The sequence below is a fragment of the Maylandia zebra genome, linkage group LG7 (genome assembly GCF_041146795.1).
Source record: "Maylandia zebra isolate NMK-2024a linkage group LG7, Mzebra_GT3a, whole genome shotgun sequence".
NCBI classification, from domain to species: Eukaryota; Metazoa; Chordata; class Actinopteri; order Cichliformes; family Cichlidae; genus Maylandia; species Maylandia zebra.
The window spans coordinates 56,878,102-56,887,762 of record NC_135173.1 but is presented as its reverse complement, the minus strand read 5'-3'; the positions used below and the strand labels follow the sequence as shown (position 1 = coordinate 56,887,762).

The following is a 9,661-nucleotide window of genomic DNA, read 5'->3' as shown; positions in this document are numbered from 1 at the left end:
TGCAGAGATCAGTAGATTCCTGGCAGGGTGATTAAAGACAAGCTTTTCATTGCTGATTTCAAAAGAAGGTGGCCAGCTCTCTTTTCTGAGCGTGAGATATTGTTATCATTATATTGTCTTGATTACTCCATTAAAAAAATAAATAAAAAATTGTAAAGTGTTCAAATTTTTCATGAATATTCACCCAGAGCTGGAAATTGCAATTTTCAAATTGGATCTGCAGTTAAGAAAGCGCACCACTCCCACTTCTGATTATTTCACATTGTTTTAACTAAAATGAATCAGAAAATAAAAATGCATTTCATGGATTTCATTGTTGTTATTATTTTCCTACATCATATTGTTGTGGTCCACCAAATACTTTTTTCACATTTTACTGTAATTCTTAAATGTTTGCAGGTGGAAGCAGAGTTTGCCTGCATCACCACTGTCCTACATCCAAATTCATGCAGCAGCTAGAATTCTGTGCGGGTTATTTTTGGGTGCTATAACTTGTTTTATGATCGTCTGGCAGTCTCCGCCGGTCGATCTGCCTGAGTGTATGTTTTTCTGTTTTGTTTTGGCTCCCCTGCCTTCTCCTGTATGTGTGTTTTCCAGTGTGCCAGTTTATGGGCGTCATCAGGCCAGAAGGTCTTTCCCACGCTGAAGCCAGCCACACCTGTCTTCCATCTAGATTCCAGGTGCTGCTGATCACTTTCGCAAAGTGGTTACTAAACTGTTTGACTGAGCTTGAGTCAACGCTGGATCGTTCAGTTATCGAGTTAGTTATTTGGGTCCTGTTCTCACCACGCACCTTGACATAAATAATAAACACTTTGGTTTAGAAACTGCATTTTGTGTTTAGTTGTGTTATCATTGTCTAATATTTAAATTTGTTCAATGATCTGAAACACTTTTTTTTTTACACCAATGTATGGACGTAGAAGTTCTGTTCAAAAACCATCAACAGAATCATTCCAACAATGTGAACCTGAAGCTGTCACTGCAACTCTACTAATGCCCAGTTTGTAACAACAGACATGATGCCTCATGCTACAAAACAGCCCTAAGAGATGCAGTTAAATGTGGCCTCAAAGTCCAAAAAACCGCACACATATCATACAGTTGGGCAAACTTGTCGACACTGTTCTTCAGAGGATAAAGTGCTGGTGCCGTGTTCCACCACCAGACTTCCAAACTATGTTGCAGAGATGTGCAAACCAGGAAAGCACAAGAGCCTTATGGCCATTTTCAGAACTTTTTTAAATTGTAATTCTAAGAATCGTTTGGCACATGGTGTTTTGGAAATGTAAATAATGATCAAATGATAACTACAACAGCGGCATTAATAATAATGTTACTAAGAGTTATAGACCTTCATTTCTTCTAAATCTGTGTGTAGAACACCAACAGATTCATTAAAATATACATGAATCACTGACTTGTGAGACTGTTTCAGTTTCTTTAGTTATATCTCCTCCTGTTTTCTTGCTTTAATGATGCAGGCTTACACTATCATCACTTTCTCCACTTCACCTTGAGGTAAACTTGCTTCTTTGCAAAGAGTAGTAGAAGCATGGCACTATATGGATGATTCAGAGTCTCTAACAAACACAGTGGCATGAACAAAATTTGCACAGGTTTTCTGTAATTCTGTGTGCGCTTGTGTTTTTTGCTCAGGATAACAACGTTTCCATACACATACTGAACGAGGCCCAATGTTTGTTTGGTTTTTTTTTTGGTTTTTTTTGTGTTTTTTTTCACAGAAAAACTGGATCTACGTAGTTCTGCCTGTATTTTCTTCACATGGCTACACTGCTACAATTACACAATTTTAATGGTTTAACCAGCTATAGTGGGAATAGTGCCATCCACCTTGGAAGATGATGGCCAATTCAAAGTTTTTATATTTTGTGTTTATTGGTTGTTGGAATGTTCAGAGAATCCCCTGACCACATTATTGAGGCTTACAGATACAGTGACATCTGTATGTACACAGCTGTGCTACAGTGCAGTTATGTGGAGCCTCAGCAAAGATGAATACTGTCAGAAACATCAGTTTTATTACTTCACTGAATTTTTTTATTTATGTATTTCATATAACTGAAAATGAATAGGAAACCTATAAAAGATAATAAAACACATTAACACACAGAGTGCATAATAACACAAATAATCATACTGGCAATGATTGCTAGTACCAAGTCAATTAAAATCCACCAAGAATGCAGTGTTTAAGGTTTTGTTTTGTTCATTACACTCTCAGGTGACGTGCTTTTCAAACATTACCTTTAAACTGTTTAATGTAGTGGCCATTCCATCCACTCACCTTTTATCTTCAATATTTTTGAGATGTTGGTGTTTGAGACATTGCAGATTTCTGGCATTTTGTGTAAATTTAAGCATTTCACAATTTGATTACAGTATTTCTAATAAACAAAAAGAGTGTGAAACTGAAGTTAGACTTGTGTGTGGAAATGAACATCCTCATGTTGCGTAGCTCTCTGGATTTTACACTTACTGGACTGCATACTTATTTAGTATATACAGTACAATAAATCAAAATTTGCATGTTTTTTACATAACTGAAACGTTTAATTTAAAGAAAATATGTATATTTATATGAAACGTGTGTACTTACTGCATTTGATGTATTACACCCATATATAATGCGTATTACAGAATGTAACGTGTAATTTTGCCACCCCATTTGATTTCACCCTCATGCCACCCTAAGAAAATTTCTCTAGATCCGCCCCTGAAAGAGAGCTGTAACTGAGTAATAAGTATGTACTTGTAAATGCAACATCAGACCTTATACATTAGCCTGTGTACAGCTCACTGAGCAGCTACATAGGCCCTTCAGAGGTTTCTGAGTGATGGAAGGGATACCCTGGTCTGTCTGTGCACAGAATACTGAAGCTGCTGTGACGAAACTCGATGGCAAAAGTGCTGATGAAGATGAGCAACATCATGACGAGTGCCCACTGGCATTGACTTGCATGCATATGAAGGCGTTGAGACATCAGGGAGAAGTCTGTGTCGATGGAGTTAAGGGTTCAGAGAGTGAAGGTGTGAGCACATGAAAAATGAACATCACATTATATTGTTACAGTTCTCTACCAGAATTATGTGCTATTCATCTGCTGAGCTGGGTAGAAAATAAACTCCATCCAAACTAAGAGCAGAGAGACGGTCTGAAAGTATTTTTATAGCTCCTTATTAGGTAGAGAATCAGATAAAGAGATCAGATAAAGAGATCAGTAATAGATCATAATCATAATCAGATCATAATCAGATCAATTTGATAAAAAAACATAAAAGGTTTAAAGACCAAAGCCAAGAGAAAATACAAAATCTATCAAATTAAAACATTAAATTTTAGAATATATGTAGCCTATATCAGGAAATTCTAAAGATGAAGCATTAACGATACAAACCCAAATAAACTGTCATTTCAAATAAACAGAGTGCCCCCCCTTCTTATTTTTTTGCATATGTGTCACACTTACATGTTTCCGGGCATCAAACAAATCATAATATATAATAAGTATGTATTATATATTATGGTGATATCACTTCTCTTTAGTCTGGAGAGCGCAGTGTCCATGAGACTCAAATTTCGATTCCCCTGACCACAGAACAGTGGACAGGGCCTCAGTCCATTTTAAAGTCTGCAGGGTTTCCGGATCATTCTCACTTATGGCTTCTTCTTTGCACGACAGAGCTTTTACCTGCATTTATGGATGGCATGGCTTTGTCCACAGACAATAACAAACTTCCTGAAAGTGTTTCTGAGGCCATGCATGCGATTATCAATGCAGAATCATGGCTGTTTTTTATGCAGTGCTGCTTAAAGGCATAAAGAGCATGGGTATCCAGTACTGAATTTCAGCCTTTCCTCTTATGCACAGACATTTCTCTATTTTCTTCAAATCTTTAAATAATACATATGTTGATGATGAGATCAAAGTCTTTGCAACTTTGTGTTTAGATATATTATTCTGAAAATACTCCACAACTTTAGACAGTTTTTTCCACAGACTGCTGAACCTCTGCCAGTTTTTACTTCCAAGAATCTCTGCCTCTTACAGTATACCCAGTCATGTTACTGACCTGTTGCCAGTTCACTGTATTAGTTATTAATAATAATAATAATGGATACTTTATTGATCCCCATGGGGAAATTACTTGTTTTTCTCTGCATTTGACCCATTCACTCAGTGAAGCAGTGGGCAGCCCACTAAGCAGGCGCCCGGGGAGCAGTGTGTAGGGACGGTACCTTGCTCAGGGGTACCTCAGGGTAGCCGTTAAGTGGATTCGAACCGCCGACCTTCCGATCATGGGGCGACCACTTTACCTACTGAGCTATCCCTAGTTGCAAAGGTTCCTGGAGCTGCTTCTTTTTAGTACCTCTTACTTTTCCAGCCTCTTGTTGCCCTTTTTTTGGGACCTGTCGCTGCCATTAAATGTCAAAATGAGCTTAAACACTTGTTATGTTTCTGTGTTCTTCTGTAAATAGAATATGGGTTTCTGAGATTTGCAAATCATTGCATACTGTTTTCATTTACCTTTTACACAAAAGGTGCAAAACTCTGTGGGACCTGGAGTTGTAATTCGTTCTTGAATGCCAGTAAGGGAGCGTTTTTGCTCTTTTGCATTTCATGTGAAAAATGGGCATCTCACTCAAATGAGTGTATTCTTCTCTTTATACCAAGTAAAAGGATACAAAGTATCATGCAAAGAGTGATGGATCCAGACAACAGGAATCGAGCGATGGCAGCCATCTTCCCCTCATTCTTCAGGTTAACTCTCAGGGTGATATAGGACTGCAGCCAGCAGGACAAGGTTCCAAGTCCAAACACCAATACGGCGCCAACATTGTGAATGTTTGTCTCAGTGAATACCTAACACAAAAACCAGTCAGTCAGTAAACCCAGACTTCAGTTATTAAGTTGGAAAATTAACCACCAGATGACGTGGTGTATGTATGAGCATGTGTATGTTTGTGTGTAACTACCTGAAAATTCCCTACAATGGTCATTCCAAAGGAGCTAATAGAAAAAACCACCAAACTAGAAATGTTCAGCCAAGGTTTGTCAATTTTGCCCTTCAGCTGCAGGTATCTGAAAACGGCAATAAAAAACCCTGAAAACAGGAGAAGAACCATTACGGATCTAAAAACAAACCTCTCAGCACACAGCGAGTAGTTTAAAAACAAGATTTATTTTTCTTTCTTTTTTTTAAATGAGCTGAAAGATGTTCTGAATCAATGAAAACAGCAAACTAATGTACTGTCTATGTATCCAAAGCTTGATATACGTTTTTTCTTATGAGCTCCATCGCTGTCTTTTAATGAAAGCTCTAGAGCAATGTTTCCATTACCTACAAATGCTGCTAGGTTCATGACTTCACTGAAGACACAGCTGGCTGGAGGAAAGTTGCCTGCAATACTGAGACAAGAAGCAGGAGAAAAATCATATTTGCTATTCTTAAATTAAACGTTTTTTATTGTTAATATGATATGAAACGGAGAGCACAGCACACACCTCATGTAGGGGGGATAAAGGGAGCCATTTCTTCTCCTAAAGCAAATGAACAGCATGAATCCACAGATACATCAAAAGAAATACCTGCAGTATATAAAATATATGAATTCAAACCTGTATTGTGAACCCAGCGGCGTTATGTTCTTATTGTAAACAGCTATGAAGTACCTGTTTAAAGGCAGCAACACAGAAAGAAACATAATGAATAAAACATTCTGTAACAAAAGTGGAAGCAATACTGAGGTGTGTGTGTTTGTTTGTTTTTTTAACTACTCTGGTTTGAAATATTTCGATCATGAACTGCTCGTCTACATACATACTTTCATGTAACGCCAGCGTTCATAGTCTCTTATCATCTGGTTTTCATCTTCATTTCCCATTTTTGTTCCCTTTCTTGTAGTCTTTCACTGGTAACCTACTGGTAAACATAACCCACCCTCCCTAGCAGGTTGGGTGTGCACACGTGTGTCATTCTGTCTGGGAACATGATCGCTCAAAACGTTTTGAATGAATCCTGATAAAACTTTGTAGGTGTAGGGTGGGGTGATGGTAACAATCCAATGAAATTTGACTTACATCCACCGAGAATTATTGGTTGGAAAGTGACAAAAAGCCTTATAACTTCAAAACTATGACTCTTATACGTGTGGTGTCTATTGTCAACATATAGAAAATTTGCCTTTCGTTCAAGTTGAAACCAAAATGCATTTTTATTGCACTACAAACTTCTTCAAGTCCATTTAAAAAGAACAAAGAAAACCAAAATACAAAGCGGTTCTGTTAAAAGTAAATACTCCTCAGAGAGTGAGCTGCCTTGGTGCAGGTTTGGGCTGTCGGAGTGCTTCTTGTTAGTTTCTGATTTGTGTGTCACATGTTTTTCTTATCATTTTTAATCTCTCTTTGGTTAATCTTATTCGTCCCTAATATTTGACTTCCTGTTGCTCATTTTACACATTTCTTTCTAGTCGTTATGTCTCTGTGTTGATATTGTGTTTTTTTAGTTGCTTATCAGACATAGATATTTGTGTCAGTGCTGTTTTGTGTTGCAAGTGATCCTTTTTGGTGTCTTCATGGTTTTCTTTTATTGGGTATCTGTATAGTATAAGTGCCTTGAGGCGACTGTTGTTGTGATTTGGCGCTATATAAATGAAATTGAATTTCATTGAATTGAATTGAATAGTACAGAGTGTACACAGATAATAACCAGTTAATCTGGTTATCTTTGTTGCTTTTTTGGCTCTTTTTAACTGTTCATATACCTCTCTGAGTGTATATATGAGGTTAATGTGTTCCTAAAAAGAACAAAACTTACACCATCAACAGTCCAGCAGCAGTACAAACAGAGTAGATGGGAGGCAGAAGAGCCCACAGGCTGAAATTCACCATCTTGCCCTCTCTCAATCCACAGATGAAGATGCTGTGTTAGTCTGCATGATAACATGTATTTGTTTAATATATTTGAAGTGTAAAGGAGATGGAGATTAATAGACAAATCGTTCAGGTGGAGACAATAGCAGGGTCCAGAAGGGATACAGCAGGAAATACTTTCAAGAACTACTTCTGAGTTACCTCTTGCATTAATTTTGCGTTTTCTTACTTTAGCTTGTATTACCTGAAAGCGGAAGAAGCAGCTAAATTACAGATCCAGCCTGGCTACACAATGCTTTTGTATTAGATTTCCTGAAATGACTTTTTTTGCTAACTCCATTAAGAATCTACAGCTGGACCCATGTGACCTACCGACCGGAGGTATGTTTATTATTATGTTATGATGGGGTGACACAGGAGGGACAAGGAAAACCGTTAACAGGACGCGTGGGAAATCATGATATGCTGTCATAAATACATATAGCTGTTAAGCTTTTGTGCACTACAAATGCACCCTTTAAAGCGACATATTAGCAAATTTAGCTCCAAACAACATTTAAAAAAATGCGATGTTATATTTTTCACAGCATTTACAAATGTTTAACATCAAAATAAATCTTAAATTTACATAGTAGATCTAAACCTTAAATGTGTGTGACATGTGAGCGAGCGCTGGAAGGAGCACAGTTAGATTTCACGAATCCCTGACCCATCCACACACGACTGTTGGGGGGGGGGTTAGGTCATCTTTTTTTGGAAAATCTTATGAGGACAATAACAAGTTATTTGGAATCAGACTTTCAGACACAGTACCGTAACTTAAGTCCGTAGGATCTCATTTTAATTTCCTTGTAGCAAATGTGCAACTTGTGACCAGGGTTGTTTGAGACATGTAAAGTATACTTTTATATTCACGAGGAAGGCGATGAAGAAGTCATTTTAACTATTTCTAAATTCTTAAATCTCCCTTTTCCTTGCGACGTGTCTCTCAGTGGGAAGACAGAAGAAGAAACACTGTATACGTATTTTAGGACCATCAGGAAGCGAGTTGTGTAGTACTGTCAGATAGAGTTAGGACATCTGTACACAAACATTACAAGCAGATAGCAGGCTGTTCTGATCGGTTAGCGCATATCAAACTGTGGAGCATACCTGTCTCTGTGGCGGATAATCCCCGAAACAGCGCACCGAGGAGCGGACTTGAAGGTCCCGCAGGTATATCGTGTTCACAGTCCGCTGGCAGTCCCGGGACTGTTCGCCCGCGGTGCTGTCTGTGTGCCCGCAGAGCGCCCTGCTGTCGCATGGGGGCAGTGTGCAAAGTATGTGGTACAACCGGTCTGTGGGCGTCTGTGCTGTCGTCAGTGAGCCACAAGAGCCGCGAAGAAGGGCGTTACCTAGGCAAGCACAGACTGGTTGTACCACATCCACCGCCCTCTGGTGGATAGGAGTGCACATCAGCTGCATCTTTCTGCCATTATTAGTTTGTTTCATCATGTTGATTTTGGTCCAAGCGCTCACTTTATTTATTTTTTTGATAAGTTTAAATTGAATTACTAACTTCATGCTGTTTGGCACGGACTCCCGAATACTCACCAACCTCGAGAGCTTTCTGTCTGTCTGCATCACGGTCCAGGTTAGTCTATTATTTGGCTTCCATCTGTAGACTAACAGGCAGACTAAATGAACTGGGCAATCAACCTCCTCTGTTCTCTCGAAGGTGAGAGTTCTGTCGCTGTCTATGCATCTGGAAGGCCCCTTGGACCACCCTCCTCAGGACAAAGGACCTTGCTGACCATCATCAGACTCTAGCTCCCAGCTTCTTGGTAAAAAAAAATGCTCCAGTTAAGAGGGGGATACTGTCGTGGTCCTGCAGTCTCTGTGCTGCTCACTCTGTCCCTGCCTCCTCTTCATTTTCCTTCCAGCTTCCCCTGTGTGTGTGTGTGTGTGTGTGTGTGTGTGTGTGTGTGTGTGTGTGTGTGTGTGGTTAACCACACTTTCTGTTGCAGAGGTGGGTCCTTGCTCCGTTTCCTGCTTCTGCTGTCAGCACACCTGGCGATGACAAACTTACCTGTTGGAAATGATCTGAGCTACTTGCTATTTAAGCTGATGGAATTCCCTCATTCAACGCCTAATCGTTTATCATTTAAGTATTGCATGCTCTGGCTTTAAATGAATGTAAACAGTGTGTGAACAATAACGTGTTCTTTAGTACCCTGTTGGAGAGACGAGAGTTTTCTTATTGATTGTAATTGTGTCAGTTTGTACAGCTAAAATTTCACTCAGCAGTGTTTTTTTATTTTTTTTTATTTGAGCTCTTATTGTTTTTTTTGGACTGGATAAGCCTTTGATGAATAAATAAATAAAGTTTGGTGTATTATCATGAAAGTCTTTTGTACATTGTATGGAGGACATTTAAGAATGACCTGTGTTCTGCAGCTTGTCTTAAACTGTTTGAGATGATTTGAGCTTTGTGACGTGGCACCGGCAGTATAATGTAAAGATCAGTACACTGTGGGCATAAAGAAATGAATATTGTTAGTAACAATACTCAGCTAGGCTGTGATGTTTAAAAGATAGTCAGTTGGTAATAAGGGGCCCGAAGTGTTCCAAAAAACAACTGCATTAACAATAAGTTGCATGTGTAACAGTGCATTATATTTTAAACTCTGATTGTGTTATAAACACAAACACATATAAATGACCAGAATTTCTGCAGCCGTTTCACTAATGATCTTTCATTTCACAAACAAAATAAAAAACAATGC

At 38.7% G+C, this 9,661-nt stretch overlaps 1 protein-coding gene across 1 annotated transcript; it reads right to left on the bottom strand.

Moving 5' to 3' along the window:
* Positions 1–2,023: 2,023 nt before the first annotated feature.
* On the bottom strand, positions 2,024–8,239 carry tmem150c (transmembrane protein 150C). The gene is made up of 8 exons (XM_004566901.5): positions 8,049–8,239; positions 6,841–6,955; positions 5,643–5,696; positions 5,529–5,564; positions 5,365–5,432; positions 5,000–5,127; positions 4,709–4,886; positions 2,024–3,016 (listed from the first exon to the last, which is right to left on the bottom strand). The coding sequence occupies exons 2-8, from the start codon at positions 6,912–6,914 to the stop codon at positions 2,829–2,831; spliced, it is 726 nt and encodes a 241-aa protein (XP_004566958.2). The 5' UTR covers positions 6,915–6,955; positions 8,049–8,239; the 3' UTR covers positions 2,024–2,828.
* Between the last annotated feature and the right edge of the window lie 1,422 nt (positions 8,240–9,661).